Genomic DNA, 17706 nt, shown 5'->3' with positions numbered 1-17706 from the left:
ACATAGCCAAATTTATCAGCCTTGAGATGCTGCCGTATAGGGTTGTGGAAACGGAGGCTGTCAAAAGTATGATGGCGGCGGCGGCGGCGGCCCCGCGCTACTCATTTCCCAGTCGCCACTACTTTTCCCGATGTGCCGTCCCAGCCCTGCACGACCACGTCTCCCGCAACATTGTACGCGCCCTCACCAACGCGGTTACTGCCAAGGTCCACTTAACAACAGACACGTGGACAAGCACAGGCGGGCAGGGCCACTATATCTCCCTGACGGCACATTGGGTGAATTTAGTGGAGGCTGGGACAGAGTCAGAGCCTGGGACCGCTCACGTCCTACCCACCCCCAGAATTTTTGGGCCCCAGCTCGGTGGTGGTATCTGCGGCGGTGTATGCTTCCTCCACCAAACCACCCTCCTCCTCCGCAACCTCTGTCTCGCAATCAAGATGTGTCAGCAGCAGCATGTCGGCAGCAGTCGGTGTCGTGCGGCGTGGCAGCACAGCGGTGGGCAAGCGTCAGCAGGCCGTGCTGAAACTACTCAGCTTAGGAGATAAGAGGCACACGGCCCACGAACTGCTGCAGGGTCTGACAGAGCAGACCGACCGCTGGCTTGCGCCGCTGAGCCTCCAACCGGGCATGGTCGTGTGTGACAACGGCCGTAACCTTGTGGTGGCTCTGCAGCTCGGCAGCCTCACGCAGGTGCCATGCCTGGCCCACGTCTTTAATTTGGTGGTTCAGCGCTTTCTGAAAAGCTACCCACGCTTGTCAGACCTGCTCGGAAAGGTGCGCCGTCTCTGCGCACATTTCCGCAAGTCCCACACGGACGCTGCCACCCTGCGCACCCTGCAACATCGGTTTCATCTGCCAGTGCACCGACTGCTGTGCGACGTGCCCACACGGTGGAACTCTACGCTCCACATGTTGGCCAGGCTCTATGAGCAGCGTAGAGCTATAGTGGAATACCAACTCCAACATGGGCGGCGCAGTGGGAGTCAGCCTCCTCAATTCTTTACAGAAGAGTGGGCCTGGTTGGCAGACATCTGCCAGGTCCTTGGAAACTTTGAGGAGTCCACCCAGATGGTGAGCGGCGATGCTGCAATCATTAGCGTCACCATTCCTCTGCTATGCCTCTTGAGAAGTTCCCTGCAAAGCATAAAGGCAGACGCTTTGCGCTCAGAAACAGAGCCGGGGGAAGACAGTATGTCGCTGGATAGTCAGAGCACCCTCCTGTCTATATCTCAGCGCGTTGAGGAGGAGGAGGAGGAGCATGAGGAGGATGAGGAGGAGGGGGAAGAGACAGCTTGGCCCACTGCTGAGGGTACCCATGCTGCTTGCCTGTCATCCTTTCAGCGTGTATGGCCTGAGGAGGAGGAGGAGGAGGATCCTGAAAGTGATCTTCCTAGTGAAGACAGCCATGTGTTGCGTACAGGTACTCTGGCACACATGGCGGACGTCATGTTAGGATGCCTTTCTCGTGACCCTCGCGTTACACGCATTCTGGCCACAACGGATTACTGGGTGTACACATTGCTCGATCCACGGTATAAGGAGAACTTTTCCACTCTGATACCCGAAGAGGAAAGGGGTTCGAGAGTGATGCTATACCACAGGACCCTGGCGGACAAGTTGATGGTAAAATTCCCATCCGACAGCGCTAGTGGCAGAAGGCGCAGTTCCGAGGGCCAAGTAGCAGGGGAGGCGCGGAGATCAGGCAGCATGTACAGCACAGGCAGGGGAACACTCTCTAAGGCCTTTGACAGCTTTCTGGCTCCCCAGCAAGACTGTGTCACGGCTCCCCAGTCAAGGCTGAGTCAGCGGGAGCACTGTAAAAGAATGGTGAGGGAGTACGTAGCTGATCGCACGACCGTCCTCCGTGACGCCTCTGCCCCCTACAACTACTGGGTGTCGAAGCTGGACACGTGGCCTGAACTCGCGCTGTATGCCCTGGAGGTGCTTGCTTGTCCTGCGGCTAGCGTCTTGTCAGAGAGGGTGTTTAGTGCGGCTGGGGGAATCATCACAGATAAGCGTACGCGCCTGTCAACCGACAGTGCCGACAGGCTTACACTCATCAAGATGAACAAAGCCTGGATTTCCCCAGACTTCTCTTCTCCACCAGCGGACAGCAGCGATACCTAAGCAATACGTAGGCTGCACCCACGGATGGAAGCATCGTTCTCTGTCACCATCAAAAACGGGGACATTTTTGCTTCATCAATCTGTGTATAATATTCCTCCTCCTCCTCCTCCTCCTCCTCCTCCTCCTCCTCCTCCTCCTCCTCCTGAAACCTCACGTAATCATGCCGAACGGGCAATTTTTCTTAGGCCCACAAGGCTCAGTCATATAATTTTTGTAAACAATTTTTATACGTTTCAATGCTCATTAAAGCGTTGAAACTTGCACCTGAACCAATTTTTATTTTAACTGGGCTGCCTCCAGGCCTAGTTACCAATTAAGCCACATTAACCAAAGCGATTAATGGGTTTCACCTGCCCTCTTGGTTGGGCATGGGCAATTTTTCTGAGGTACATTAGTACTGTTGGTACACCAATTTTTTGGGGCCCTCGCCTACAGTGTAATCCAATTAATTTTTTGCCCACCTGCATTACAGCTGACGTTACATCAGCTGTGCTGGGCACTGCAATGGGATATATTTATGTACCGCCAGTGGGTTCCAGGGAGCCACCCATGCTGTCGGTCCACACGGAGTTGTAACTACATGTATCCACTTCTAAAGAACCCCAGTCTGACTGGGGCATGCAGTGTGGGCCGAAGCCCACCTGCATTAAACATGACATTACCTCAGCTGTGATGGGCAATGCAATGGGATATATTTATGTACCGCCAGTGGCTTCCTGGCACCCACCCATGCTGTCGGTCCACACGGAGTTGTAACTACATGTGTCCACTTCTAAAGAACCCCAGTCTGACTGGGGCATGCAGTGTGGGCCGATGCCCACCTGCATTAAACATGAGATTACCTCAGCTGTGATGGGCACTGCATTGGGATTTATTTATGTACCGCCGGTGGCTACCTGGCACCCACCCATGCTGTCGGTCCACACGGAGTTGTAACTACATGTGTCCACTACTAAAGAACCCCAGTCTGACTGGGGCATGCAGTGTGGGCCGAAGCCCACCTGCATTAAACATGGCATTACCTCAGCTGTGATGGGCAATGCAATGGGATATATTTATGTACCGCCGGTGGGTTCCAGGGAGCCACCCATGCTGTCGGTCCACACGGAGTTGTAACTACATGTGTCCACTTCTAAAGATCCCCAGTCTGACTGGGGCATGCAGTGTGGGCCGAAGCCCACCTGCATTAAACATGACATTACCTCAGCTGTGATGGGCAATGCTATGGGATATATTTATGTGCCGCTGGTGGCTTCCTGGCACCCACCCATGCTGTCGGTCCACAGGGACTTCACAATAGGGAGTTGTACCTGCCTGTGTCTATGAATTAAAAAGCCCGGTCAGGTTGGGGCATGCAATGTGGGCCGAAGCCCACCTGCATTTAATCTGACGTTAGCTCTGCTGTCCAGGGCACTGCAATGGGATACATTTATGTACAGCCGGTGGGTTCCAGGGAGCCACCCATGCTGTGGGTGAACATGGAATTCCCATTGCGGAGTTGTACCTGCCTGTGACTATTTATAAAAAAACACGGTCTGACTGGGGCATGCAGACACCTTGACAGAATGAATAGTGTGTGGCACATAGGTTCCCCATTGCTATGCTCACGTGTGCAGCTCCTGATGGCGGTGGCACAGGATTATATTTCTCATTGCTTCTGTACAGCATTGTGGGCTATCGCCCCGCCCCTTTTAAAGAGGGTCGCTGCCTAGCCGTGCCAACCCTCTGCAGTGTGTGCCTGCGGTTCCTCCTCATGGCAGACGCACTTATAAATAGACATGAGGGTGGTGTGGCATGAGGCCAGCGTGTGGCATGAGGGCAGCTGAAGGCTGCGCAGGGACAATTTGGTGTGCGCTTTGGACACTGGGTCGTGCGGGGGGGGGGGGGGGGTTGGGCAGCATGTAACCCAGGAGAAGTGGCAGCGGAGTGTCATGCAGGCAGTGATTGTGCTTTGTTGGAGGTAGTATGGTGCTTAGCTAAGGTATGCATTGCTAATGAGGGCTTTTCAGAAGTAAAAATTGTTGGGGGGGGGGGCCCACTCTTGCCGCTTTTGTGGCTTAATAGTGGGACCTGGGAACTTGAGATGCAGCCCAACATGTAGCCCCTGGCTTGCCCTATCTGTTGCTGTGTCGTTCCCATCACTTTCTTGAATTGCCCAGATTTTCACAAATGGAAACCTTAGCGAGCATCGGCGATATACAAAAATGCTCTGGTCGCCCATTGACTTCAATGGGGTTCGTTATTCGAAACGAACCCTCGAGCATCGCGAAATTTTCGTCCCGAGTGACGAGCACCCGAGCATTTTGGTGCTCGCTCATCTCTAATCATAACTCTTGTGTTTACAGTAAATTGCTATAAACAAGAAGATTTCACTAGGTGTCTGCCATTGTAATTTCTTGACCTATTGATTGTCTGCTTCCTTGGGGGTGGTTGGTTTCCGGATGCCTGTAAACAGTTAAGCACATAATTCTGGCAGCCATGAGGCATCTTTTCCATTTACAGCATAGAGGAGCACTTAGCAGCCCTGCCGATACAGCACTTTTCCTTGTACCAAGGGAATGCTTAATTCCCACATGGTGTATCAATTTCTATGTTTGCTACATGTCTGTAAATCATTCCAGGAGATGGCTGGATTTATTGTATGTGCTTTTGAAAATGCATTTCTGACATTAGGTGCATGTGTGATGAGTGGTGATGTTTAGTGTACTTTATTCGATATCCAGGACGATATAATGGCAAAGTATTCTTTTGTAAGTCATTGATCGCTGATCCCAACCTCCGCTAACCTTGAATGAACATTGCAAGGTCACAATATAGAAGACACTCTATTTATAGATAAGTGACAGACGAGATGGGATTTTAGTTGTGGGGGTTGTTGGACTTGTAGTACTTATTCAATGTTAGTGAAAGCTTTGGCTTTTATCAAGGGCTCACTCAATTTTTTGGGTTTGTTGGCATTGTACAAAACAAGGCCATGTCTATAATAAAAGATGCATGATACAAAGCAGTTGTATCAATTTCAGGCTGGATTCTAGTTGGGATCAATTAGTATATTCTAGGCTGACAAACCACATAAGTCAGTAAACAGCGCTTTAATTTCAGTGGTGCATCATACAGTAATTAGTTTCCCTATGCAGCGTTGGGGGACCTATCAAAATAAGCAGGATGTCAAAATGAATGCATTGGGTTTTATTTGTGTTTTAGATTATACACATACACAATACATTTTTAAAACTAAAACATTTTGATAACAAAGCGGCTGAAAATCCAAAAAGTTGCGATTTTTAGTGCAAATATGGCATGTGCCAAAACTTGGGTACACCAGAAAACTTACGAATTTGTCCGGATAAATTCCCCTCTAAGAGAAGATATTCACTTTAACTCGCTTCCCTAACACATAACGTAAATATACATCATGCAGTAGTGGAGCACGTGTGGAGTGGGCTTGGGATCCGAACCTGCTCCATACTCTTTCAATGTTGACCATCAGTCGCGGTCAACGTCCGCCATTGGAGCTAGCTCCGAGCACAGCTACTATTTAGATACCATGGTCAATGCTGACTGTGGCATCTAAATGGCTAGACCGAGCAGGGAGCCTTATACAGTGTCCCATCAGACCCTCTGCAGCACAATCACAGCATGCCGATGAGTTGGCAGGGCACCCAAAGCTGCTATGCATTAATGCCTGTGGTAGGGTTAATAGGCAACACTGAAAGGTTCTATGTACTGCAGTACAGAAGCGTTGCAGTATAAAGTATAAGCGATCAACTATTCTTGTTTAATAAAAATGTTTTTTTTAATTTTAAAAGTAGTAAAACAAAAAAAACTATAGAAATGTAGTATTGTCATAATTACACTGACCCTCAGAATAAAGGCTGCCTCAAAAACTGAATCCCCCAAAAATGGCTTAAAGCAACCTTCCAGTTTATGGCCAAAATTCTATCACAGGCCCAGAAGGGGCTGGCGGTATGTTACCTGTAGTTAATTTGCTCTACCATCCCTCCGATTTCCTCTTTTTGTCCCTGGTTTCATCCATCCAAGATGGCTGCAGCAGTTCTTTAAATACCTAATGCATACTGTACACTGCTCTCTGATTGGCCAGTGCTGACCACATGAGCAGTTCTGGCCAAAGAGCCAGTATATTGCATTAGAAGTCTAGCATTACCAATGCACTATGGGGATTAGGTAGTCTGAAGATTGTGTCGGCCATCTTGGAGAGATGAAAACCGGACCCAACTATGTAAATGAGCTACTGTTATCTTACTTAGTTATTATTGCCTGAATCGGCTTATGTGATGCTGTTACATGATCCCTACCTCAGAAACTGCCTACAGTGGGACACAGACACTCTTATCACAGTTACTGATGATTACACAACTCCTGTCACACAGTTATAATAGAGGAGATCACAGCTCATCCTGCTGATTGTATACTTATGGCCTGTAGCTTATTCGGGTAACTATAGAAGGCAATGATTAAACTGTCCTCCCAGGAGGCAGAATGGTATAGCCTCAGCTATTGTGGGCTGATGCATCATGAAATTAATGCGAAACTGAAAGTAAAAAATCTCAGCCTCAAGATGGTGTCTAATAAGCATCAGACAGGAGGCTGCACTGCATAGAAGTAGCTATAATACACAAAGGAAACGTCCAGTGTGTGACAAGCAATCAGACGAGGGGGCAAGGATGGAAAGATGTATATTTTGCCAGAGTGTCCCTTTACTATAATTTTACATAAAATCCTCAGGAGGCAGAAGATGCTTCAGATTTCTCATAGTGATGTCCGCGGTCTTAGATTTGTTGTATCTTTATAGACATGTTAAACATGTTTCTCTCACTTATAACACCTCTTGGTTGCCCTACTGTACAAAAGTATTTTTTACCAAAATTGTGGCGCAGGCCATTAATGAATTTGGCACATTTTAGGACTCAACCATGTAACTTTTCTACACACTCATAGCAGATCCGGTGCACAGCCTACACGCCAGTTCTTTGTGCTACTTAGTCTGCCCCGTCGGTTGTTTCTTATGATCATTAATGCTGCTTGTTCTATCCAAACGGTCAGGTGCTCACTTCTCATATACCGTATGCACCAGATGGGTTTGGATCTTGGATTCAGCCCTCTTTTACACTTGGGTTTTTGATAATGCTCCTATTGATCTTGCCCAAAGCAAACATGGTTTACTCCAGGGTTTCCATGAGAATTCGCCAGATCGGACTTTGTGATTTCCTTCTGCCGGCATGTAGAGGGTCTGCGCTCAGCGAGCCCCTCCGTCTCCAGTTCTTCCACCTTGCTCGTGTCATGCCCTTGACTCCTCTATCTATTTTCATCTACTCGGTGTTCTTGGGGAATTTGAGTCTCTTATTGAGGATACCATTGCAGACGTGTTACCACCTCTCAGGGGCCGATCCGGTAAACTGTTAATAGCTGTATTGATCGGTGCTCTGTATACCGTCTCGTTACTATCTTCTCTGATAACAAATTACTTCTTGCATCTCGCCTTGATTTTGAAATCACATTTGCTTCTGCCAGTATTCTTTATAATTGGCTGCGTACTTTTCTTTTTTTGTCAGCAGCATTTTTACTGCGGAAATCGCCTGCAAATCAGCAGAAAATGCACTGGCAGAATTAAGCTATTTTCAATTCTGCATCCAAATTTGCATGTTAGACTAGCAGATTCTAGTGCAGAGTTGATGGCAAATCCCGCTGCGTCTTGTGGAACAATTCCCTCCCATGTGAAAAATCCCTTATGCAGCGTTCCCTACTTTTGCTGCGCACCTGCGGGTAGTCTGCAGTGAAATCCGCCACAATTTGGATTTGTTGCACACTTTGACTTTCCCATCGAGCTCAATTGGGAAAGCCACAGCAAATCCGTAACCAGTCTGCAGCCTTTGGGACCTTCTACGCGGGACAGAATATTTCTGCAAAATGCAGCAGAATTTGCTTCCGAAGATATCTGCATGAAAAGCTGCATGTTTAAATGCAGATTTTTGTGCGGAATTGCTGGTAGAATTAAGTCATTTTCATTTCTGAATCAAAATCTGGACGTTAGGCCTCGGTCACACGGGCGTTTTTTGCAGCGATTTGCGGATCGCATGATGGATGCGCATCCGCAAATCGCGTGACCGGAGCCGAAAAATCGCCCAAAAAATCTGCTCCTAGCCGCGTTTCATTAGAAACGGGCCGGAGCAGTGCAGCGCTGTCCAGCGCATTGAATTCAATGGAGCCGGCAATACAGCTGGCTCCATTGAAAGCAATGGGCTGCGGGCGATCTCAGGATGAATTTTCGGGAAGGGTTTAAAAATATAAGCCCTTCCCTGAAAATCATCCAAAACTGTGTAAAAAGTAAAAAAAATATATACTCACCTTGTCCAGGCAGACAGAGTTCAGCCGTGGCTGGCCGGCAGTTCTCCTGAACTGCTGTGAGTAGTATTCAGTAGCCGGGGATTTAAAATCCCCGCTTGCTGAATGAGCTGCCTCTGATTGGTCACAGCCCTCACCAATCAGAGGCAGCTCTCACTCACCCATTCATGAATTCATGAATAGGTGAGTGAGTGCTGCCTCTGATTGGCTCAGCGCAGGGACCAATCAGAGGCAGCTCTCAGCTGTCATTCAAATTCACACATGCAATATTTTGTAGCATGCGACATCTCAACACAAAAACCTCGCCGGTCCCGCGATATGTGCGTGACTCGTGAGTTTTCTTTTTAGCCCATTTTTCCCTATGGAGCCTTCCACTCTGTTGCGTCGCATCGCACGAAAACATGATTTTCGTGTGATGCAACTTTGACAGTAGGAAATCCTACTGTAAGAACCATAACCGAAGCCCTAGCCGCAGGGGGAAAAAAAAGTATACATCACCTTAGAAGTGCTGTCTGGCTCTGCTGCAGCTTCCTCGGTACCTGGCACTGGTCTTCTTCATCTCTTCTCGCCTCCAGGAAGCGCTGCCCCTGATTGGCTGACGCTTAGCCAATCACAGCCAGCGCTCGGTGAACCAATCACAGCCATTCATTGAGCACTGGCTCTGGCTGGCTAAGCGTAAACCAATCACAGCCAGTGCTTCCAGGAGGCAGGGATGTTTCATTCCCTGGCCAGAAGAGATTAAAAAAAAACAGTGACTGGGACCAGGAGGAAGCTGCAGTGGCGCTGAACAGCACTTCTAAGGCGATGTATACTTTTTTCTTTTTTTTTTTAATTCTGCAGTTAGGGCTTATTTTCAGGGTAAGGCTTATATTTCACCCCCCCCCCCCCCAAATAAATAATTAAAACTAAAAAAATGAAAATAAAAAAAAAATTGCATGTGGTGCTACAAAGCTCGACTTGTGTATCACCGCATGCGACTTTCTAGCGCTACAAACTCATGGTTTCACTGCAAGAAACTGCAGCAATGTCGCACGGAGCAGTGATGCGATATTGCTGCAAGTTACTTGCGGTGATGCCGTGTCGCCAGTGTGCACGAGGCCTAAGGAGTCCAATCCAGTATAATTTCATCTCACACCAAAGGTTAAGGTTACATGGAGGGAAGTGAGAAGTTAGAACTGCTGGTGAATCTTCTTCTAGAATCACAACCATTATTCACCTTTCAGCATTGCTAGCAATGAGACAAATGAAGGCAATTATTGTAATAATCTGTTAAAGTGGATGTGTTGTTAGTCTAATGACAGGCGGAGAGAGAAATGCCAAAACAAGTGTGTGCACAAGCTGCCAGGGCAGCAGATGGCATGGAAAAATATTTTACAGAATTTGACAGTTTCTCCAGTCTTCTTCTTTAGCATATGATAAATAACTTGTGGTAAAGTGCCTTGCGCCTTGTATAAGGTATGTAGATGTCATTTGTGTGATGCCGACCTACTGACCTCTAATAATGATGGTAATATAGGATTCACATTAAGATGCTTCTGTGCTGTCAGAATTCTACAAATGACCCGTATACCGGCAAGAAAAGAAGGAGAGGAAAAAATTGTAAGAATCGCCGCGTGTTCTATCTTCGTTCAGATGCCCCATGGACAGCTTCCATTGAAGTTAATATAAACTGTCTGACCCACGGCTCAGCCGCAATTGAAATTGCCGATGACGTGGGTACCCGGGTCATCACCTAGCAGCGGCACGGGGTAGAAAAGATTTGAAAAAAAATCTGTACTGCACATGTCCGAAGGCGAGCCATCCTCACCATCCACCATACAGATAATGGAGAAAAGAGACAGGTACACACGGGCCACTGTCGGGGCCGGATTCGGCTGTGGGCTCCCGAATGCAGAATCCGACCCAGTCCTGGGCAGCCGACCTTAGTCCAGAAAAAAGTTCAAGTTGCTTTTTATTTTTCTTATTTCCAGCAATAAACAAGGTAACACAAACAAACAGGAGCCACTAGCGGCCCTCGATCTTTACAGCAAAACGGGACACAAAATAAAGCGTAAGGCGCCAACTATACCTCAGGTTCACCCAAGATTGGCTTGCAGCAGGAACCCACAGTAGTTGCATTCCCTTCCAGGCTCCCACCCTGACTGCATGGCCTTTCAGTCTTTTATGTCCCAGTAATGAGCTCAGTGCTCACTGAGACCCACAAGAAAGCCCTGGACTGGATCCCTACCCCACCCAAGCTAAGTGTCTTGGTGATATATACACCCCATCCAGCACCTTCCCATTCACCTGTCCACAATATATATATATATATATAGATATAATATTTTATTCTGTGTTCTGCTTATGCAGAAAGCCTCAAGATAACAGCATATCCACACCAGAACAGTTTAGGAAATAAATACAGCACCAGAACCAAACTCATAACATAAATACAGCACCAGAACCAAGCTCAGTACATACTGTACATACAGCACAAACAAAACTCAGTACATAGATACGATACCAGAACAAAGCTCATGACATAAATACAGCGCCCGAACCAAGCTCATGACATAAATACAGCCCCCAAACCAAGCTCATAACATAAACGGAGTATCTGCAAACAATTGTGTTCAGGATCATCAATGGACTAACAGAGGCACCTCTGAACGTAAGAGGGGAGGAGATAAAGCCGGGAGAAAGATGTTTTAGTTTGCTCCAAAAGATGCTGCCACACAGAAGATGATCATCTGACCAGACTGATGGGGGGCATTTGCCTTCAACCTACATTTGCCTGGTGTCCCTCGCCCACCCCAAGCTGGTGGCTGGTGTCCTGTGCAACCACATTGGCCACATGTAGCTGAGAATGGCCATGACTGCATGCATGCACTTTCTTTAATAAATCTCCCACAGTATATACATCATTCTTTCTACACCAGGGTCTTGTGGAATAGGGATGCAATGTTTTTGTCATTCTCAACTTTTTAGAAATAATCATTGGCCTAAGGCCAACGGCATGTGGCTCCATTATAGGCTCTGGGGCTATTTACATGCACAATTCTTCACACACAGTAAAAGAATGCCACAGACTGTCTGTTCGCTGTCTCTAACACTATGTCCTCTCTCTACCTGAAACTGAACGTCTCAATGCTGACCTACTGGTATTTCCACCCTCCACTAACTGACCTCATCCTAACATCTCCATCTCAGTTTATGGTACCACCGTAACTCCCCGACAACATGCCCATGCTACTCGGACGCCTCTGCCCTGTGCCAGTGACTGCAAAATACAAAATTCAATTTAAACTCACTACCTTCATCCACAAAGCCCTCCACAGCACCACACCACATTATATTGCTTCCCTAATCTCAATTCACCACCCAGCCCGTGCCCTCCGCTCCGCCAGCAAAATTAGATTACCGTATAAGCCGAGTTTTTCAGCACAAAAAAATGTGCTGAAAAAGCCCTCTTGGCTTATACTCGAGTGAGGTTTAAAAAAACAAAAACTCAGTACTCACCTATCAGCCAGCGTCTGTGTTCCCGGCTCGATGCCCCCTCCGGCGGTGCGGCCAGCTGCTGCATTCTTCTCCCTGCTGTCTTCTCCCTGGCTTGCTTTTAAAATCTTCACCGTCAACGCTGTGATTGGATCGAGCGCCGGCCAATTACAGCTGGTGCTCGATAAACCAATCACAGCCAATCAGAATGACATCACTGGCTGTGATTGGTTTATTGAGCGCCAGATGTGATTGGCCGGCGCTCGATCCAATCACAGCGCTGACGGCGGGGATTTTAAAAGCAAGTCAGGTAGAAGTCAGCGGAGAGAAGAATGCAGCAGCTGGCCACACCGCCGGGGGGAGCATCGCGCTGGGGACACAGACGCCGGCTGGTAGGTGAGTATTGCTTTTTTTTTACCTACTATATACTCGAGTATAGCTCGGCTTATACTCAAGTCAATAAGTCTTACCGATTTTTTTTTTTTTTTTTTTGTGATAAAACTTATTGACTCGGCTAATACTCGAGTATATAAGGTAAGTGCCCCTTTAACTTGAACCTCTCATTCCTGCCTCCAAGTGTATTACTAATCCTTATTGCACCCGTATAATAAGTGTAACGCCTGCAGCCATCACACTCGTGTTAATAGTTAAATATAGAGGAAACCAAGATGAACTCCACAAGTCATCGATGTTTTATGTTGTTGCCACCACAGAGTAAAGTAGCAGCTTTACTATGAGCTGTTCTTACCCAGCATGACCCCGCAGTCAGACGGGTTGTGCTGTATCATTGGCAATAAGTGCTGTATAGTATTGCATTACCGCTCAGCCAAGTGTCTGCATAGCCAAGCGCTGCGCCGTGTCTCAATGAAAGCTCCCAGATACGTTTTCTATTCACAGTATATAGGGTGTATTTCATATTACAATACTAATCCAAGGGATTACAGATTCAGAATGATGCAATAAAATAATAGATTTTTCAGTGGTTGTAAATACTAACATTGTTACCTTCAAAGACTGGAATTTTATGAAACATGGTAGAAATGTGCAGAGTCATACCCAGAATAAATGATAGTAAATTTGAATGAATCGGGCCGAGTTTATTACTGTTCGGTAAGGTTTTACATGAACGCTGTTGGATCCTTGCAGGCATTGAATTAATAAGTGTTCAGATATCTTGTTGGGGGTTTTCAATGACTTGTGCAGTCAGTTGTTGTACAGTTTGTGGTGGTGGGGAGGCTGTGTGACATAATCAGTCTACCTATGACCTCAAAGACATGCTCTATTGGGTAGAAATCTGGGGACCGCACGGGTCAATCTATGATCGTGACACCTTGCAAGGCATTGCTTGTGATGGCTGCAGTATGTTTAGGGGGCATCATCGTATTGGAAGATACCATTTTGAATGGTGGTTATGAAGGGTATGACAAAAGGGTGTGCCACTCTGTCCACATACTGGCGGGCAGTCATTGTGCCTTCAACAACCACCAACTGAGTCGTAACTGATTGCTCCCAAACCATGACTTCAGGGACCATAAGGGCTCCTGTCCACAGGCGATCTTGCATAATGCGGCTACGAATAACCCAGTGCACGCTTTCCTTAGCATTGCTATGGAAAGCTCAGCTCATGGGACTCAAATTGCAGCATGCCGCGATTCTCCGCGGTGAGTCTATCTATCAGATAGGCCAGGGGTGTCAAACTCATTTTCACCGAGGGCCACATCAGGCTTATGGGGACCTTCAAAGGGCCGATGGTAAGACAGTACAGTAAGGGTCCGTTCACACCAGCGTATTTGCGTACATAATATGCAGTGAATAGAAACCATTGATCTCAGTAATTTCATTCATATGATGCATATTTTCACACAGCAGGACCTACTACGCACCCCAATAGGCCATTGAAGTGAATACGTGGCGAATGCACAGGAAACCGATGTATTCACTGCATATTTGCGCACCATTTCAGTGGGCCCATCTGCGTTCTTTTCTGCATGCCCAAATACGTAAGCATAAGCGGTTTTTGATTGCGCAAATACATAGCGTATTTCTGCGACCAAAATGCAATTACACCCGTGTGAACGAGCCCTAATAGTGACCCTTATAGTGGTCGCAGTAGTCATAGTGACCCCTATAGTGGTCGCAGTAGTCATAGTGACTCTCATAGTGGCCCCAGTAAAAATATTGCCCCCCACAGTGGTCCAATTAGTAATAGCGATCCCCACAGTGGCCCCAGTAGTAACAGGGTACCCCACAGTAATATTAACCTCCTCCCAGCAGCAATATAACCCCCCCCCCCCACCCAGCAGCAATATTAACCCCTTCCCCCGCACCAATATTAAAGGGGTTGTCCCGCGGCAGCAAGTGGGTCTATACACTTCTGTATGGCCATATTAATGCACTTTGTAATGTACATTGTGCATTAATTATGAGCCATACAGAAGTTATAAATAGTTTTTCACTTACCTGCTCCGTTGCTAGCGTCCTCGTCTCCATGGTTGCCGTCTAATTTTCGCCGTCTAATGGCCAAATTAGACGCGCTTGCGCAGTCCGGGTCTTCTTCGCTTCTCAATGGGGCTCCGTGTAGCTCCGCCCCGTCACGTGCCGATTCCAGCCAATCAGGAGGCTGGAATCGGCAATGGACCGCACAGAAGCCCTGCGGTCCACGGAGGGAGAAGATGCCGGCGGCCATCTTCACCGGGTAAATAAGAAGTCACCGGAGCGCGGGGATTCAGGTAAGCGCTGTCCGGTGATCTTTTTTAACCCCTGCATCGGGGTTGTCTCGCGCCGGGGGGGGGGGGGGGGGGGGGGGGGGGGGTAGAAAAAAAAAACCCGTTTTGGCGCGGGACAACCCCTTTAACCCCCTCCCAGCAACAGTATTAACCCCCACCCACCCAGCAGCAATATTAACCCCCTCCCAGCAATATTAACCCCCACTAGCAATTTTACCACCCCACCCCCGCAGCAATATTAACCCTCTCCCAGCAGCAATGTTAACCCCCCATCCCCTTCCCAACCCGGCAGCAATATTAACCCCCTGCCAGCAGCAATATTAACCCCCCACCGAGCAACAATATTATTCCCCCACACCCAGCAACAATATTAACCCTCCCAGCAATATTAACCCCTCCCCCCCGCAGAAATATTAACCCCCTCCCAGCAACAGTATTAACCTTCTACCAGCAGCAATATTAACCCCTCCCCCCCCCCCCCCCAACACATCAGCTATATTTACCCCCTCACCCCCCCAACACACCAGCAATATTAACCCCCTCACCCCCGGCAGCAATCAGCAATATTAACCTCATCCCAGCAACAACAATATTAACTCCCCACCCCCCAGCAGCAATATTAACTTCCCCCTTCCCCAGCCATATGCTTACCTCCTCCTTGCTGTCAGCGCTGCTCCTCCTCGGATCGTGGTGAGCCCGGGTGGCATATTATCTTTTTCCACAAGACTTCTGCACTATTGAGCAATTCCAGCAACCTGATTGGTTGCTTGGTGAATCAGCGAACCCAAACAACCAATCACTGTGAATCAGCCAACCCAGACAACCAATCAGGTTGCTGGAATTGCTCAATAGTGCAAAAGCCTGGTGGAAAAAGTTCCTATGCGCCCGGGTGCAGCACGGCACGCTTCCTCCCTGAGTCCTCTCCTGCGGAACTGAAGAGCAGGGGACTGGGGAGAAGGATTCTGATGTCAGAGTGTGCGCTGGGATCAGCGCTGTCAGTGTGATTACAAGTGGGGAGCTGCGGCACCCCAGCTGGTAATCACTACAGTGGTGAGCGGCCGTCGGCATGCCGCGGGCCACATAGCATAAGGCAGCGGGCCGGATTCGGCCCGCGGGCCTTGTGTTTGACACATGTGAGATAGGCTCACCGCAGAGTACTGACAGCTCTTTCCCCTTTCTTCCCCTCGCCATTTGTATCCCCAAGTGTGAGCGAAAAAGTGTAAGTACAAGCTTTTCAATGCCCGCATTATGCTGCGATCCTCTGTGTAGATGCTGATCGTGGATTTCGCAATTGGAATCCACCCATGTGAGCCCAGTCTAAAAAATGTAATTCCTTCACTTTGGCTGTTTTCTCATTTCTGATTTACTGAGATTTACTATTTCGGTGGAAATGCTTTAATCCAACCCCTAGAAGCTCCTTCCGCCACTGTTGAAATAACATTGCTTGTAATATACTTTCCATTGAAATTCCCCATTTTTAGCCTATGTTGGTCTCTGAGGGTGCTTTAACCCTTTAGAATTAGTTGGCATTATATATGAAATGATGCATCTTAAAATGCTGCTGTGGAATTTAGCTGCAAAACCCGTAAGTCTACTTGCAGCCTTTGATGCGGAATTGATGCAGAATCAGGCCATTTTCAATTCTGCATCAAAATCCACAGGGAGGCTGACGATTTTAATGCGGAATTTACCCTATATTTCAGCGCATAATATGGGTTAATTCCGCCAATGTGAAAGCACCCTATGGCTATTTATATTAGGAAATGACAAAGTGTCGTCAGAAATAATGTCTCATCTGCCTCTGAGTTTACAGTTAATTTAAATACCCAAGTCCTTTCCATGTCCGTTTTGCCCAGTGCTTTCCCATTTAGTATGTAAGTGACGTCTATTTTTTCTACTCATGTGCATAACCTTAAATTTATCAGTGTTTAACCTCATTTGCTACTTTTCTGACCAATTTATCCAGATCCATTTGCATCCTTAAATTATCCTCTCTTGTGTGATTTACTTTACATGGTTTTGTAACCTCTTGAAATATTTGTATTTTACTGTACAATGCCTCCACAGTGTTATTAATAAATATATTAAAGAATAGGGTCCAATACTGAACTCTGTGGTACCCCACTAGTAACGGTGACCCAATCCGAGTATGTACCATTTATAACCATCCTCTGCCTTCCATCATTGAGGGACTTACTTACCCATGTGGGTAAGATTTATTGGTAAGACTTCTAGCATTAGTCAACATACAGTTTAGAACATTTTGGTTATTTTTTTATATTAATTGTATGCTAAATAACTGTATTAACCCCTGCCACCACTCCACCCCCATTCTCATTACTTAGTTCCAGGTCACTGTCTACACTATCTTCCCCTCTATCTCTGTGGTTGGCTTTCCCCTTCTACCAGTCCCTAACACTCCCTCCAACTTTCTAGACATCTTCTTCCCCAGCACAGCTGCCCCCCTCACCCCCATTGAGATGCAGCCCATCCCTATGGTGGAACATGTAGCCAACAGAAAATCAGCCCAGTTCCCCTCCTTCCTACGCAAACTCTTAAGCCACTTGTTTTTACTAAAACGACATTTAACACAGGTGACTAGCGCGATAACATTTCTAAACTTTTCTCAGATATTGTATATAGATTACATTATTTTCTCAGTGCATATGCCTATAGAGGGTATTGTATGTATGCTTTTGTGTAACAGTAGGGTTGGCAGAATTGACATTTCTGAATAGGTAAACCAGGTTGGTATGTATTCATGGCAGGAAGCATATTTCAGATACGGAGCCTTTGATTTTCTTTCTTTTTATGTTGAACTCAGCACTTATTTGTATTGTTTAGTACATTGGTTTAATGAATAATTCTGCTCCCTCGCATCTTCAGTATTCCTGAATAACCAGAGGCTTTATCTTGTTTTCAGACCACATTAAAACGAAGAGGAAGCCGAGAGATGCACAAAGATAAAAAGACTTCCATTCAGGTATCTGAGTGTTTTTTCTTAAACTATTT

General features: G+C 47.2%; 1 protein-coding gene across 5 annotated transcripts in view; it reads left to right on the top strand.

The window, feature by feature from the left end:
* MTCL1 (microtubule crosslinking factor 1) overlaps nucleotides 1-17706 on the top strand; it is a 142079-nt gene that overhangs the window by 67911 nt on the left and 56462 nt on the right. For all 5 annotated transcript variants that reach the window (XM_066579562.1, XM_066579560.1, XM_066579563.1 and 2 more), the window contains exon 4: nucleotides 17618-17677. In XM_066579562.1, the coding sequence (XP_066435659.1) occupies nucleotides 17618-17677 (60 nt within the window). The remainder of the gene's footprint in view (nucleotides 1-17617; nucleotides 17678-17706) is intronic.

Source organism: Eleutherodactylus coqui, chromosome 9, assembly GCF_035609145.1.
Source record: "Eleutherodactylus coqui strain aEleCoq1 chromosome 9, aEleCoq1.hap1, whole genome shotgun sequence".
NCBI classification, from domain to species: domain Eukaryota; kingdom Metazoa; phylum Chordata; class Amphibia; order Anura; family Eleutherodactylidae; genus Eleutherodactylus; species Eleutherodactylus coqui.
This window is presented reverse-complemented; position numbering and strand designations above follow the sequence as displayed.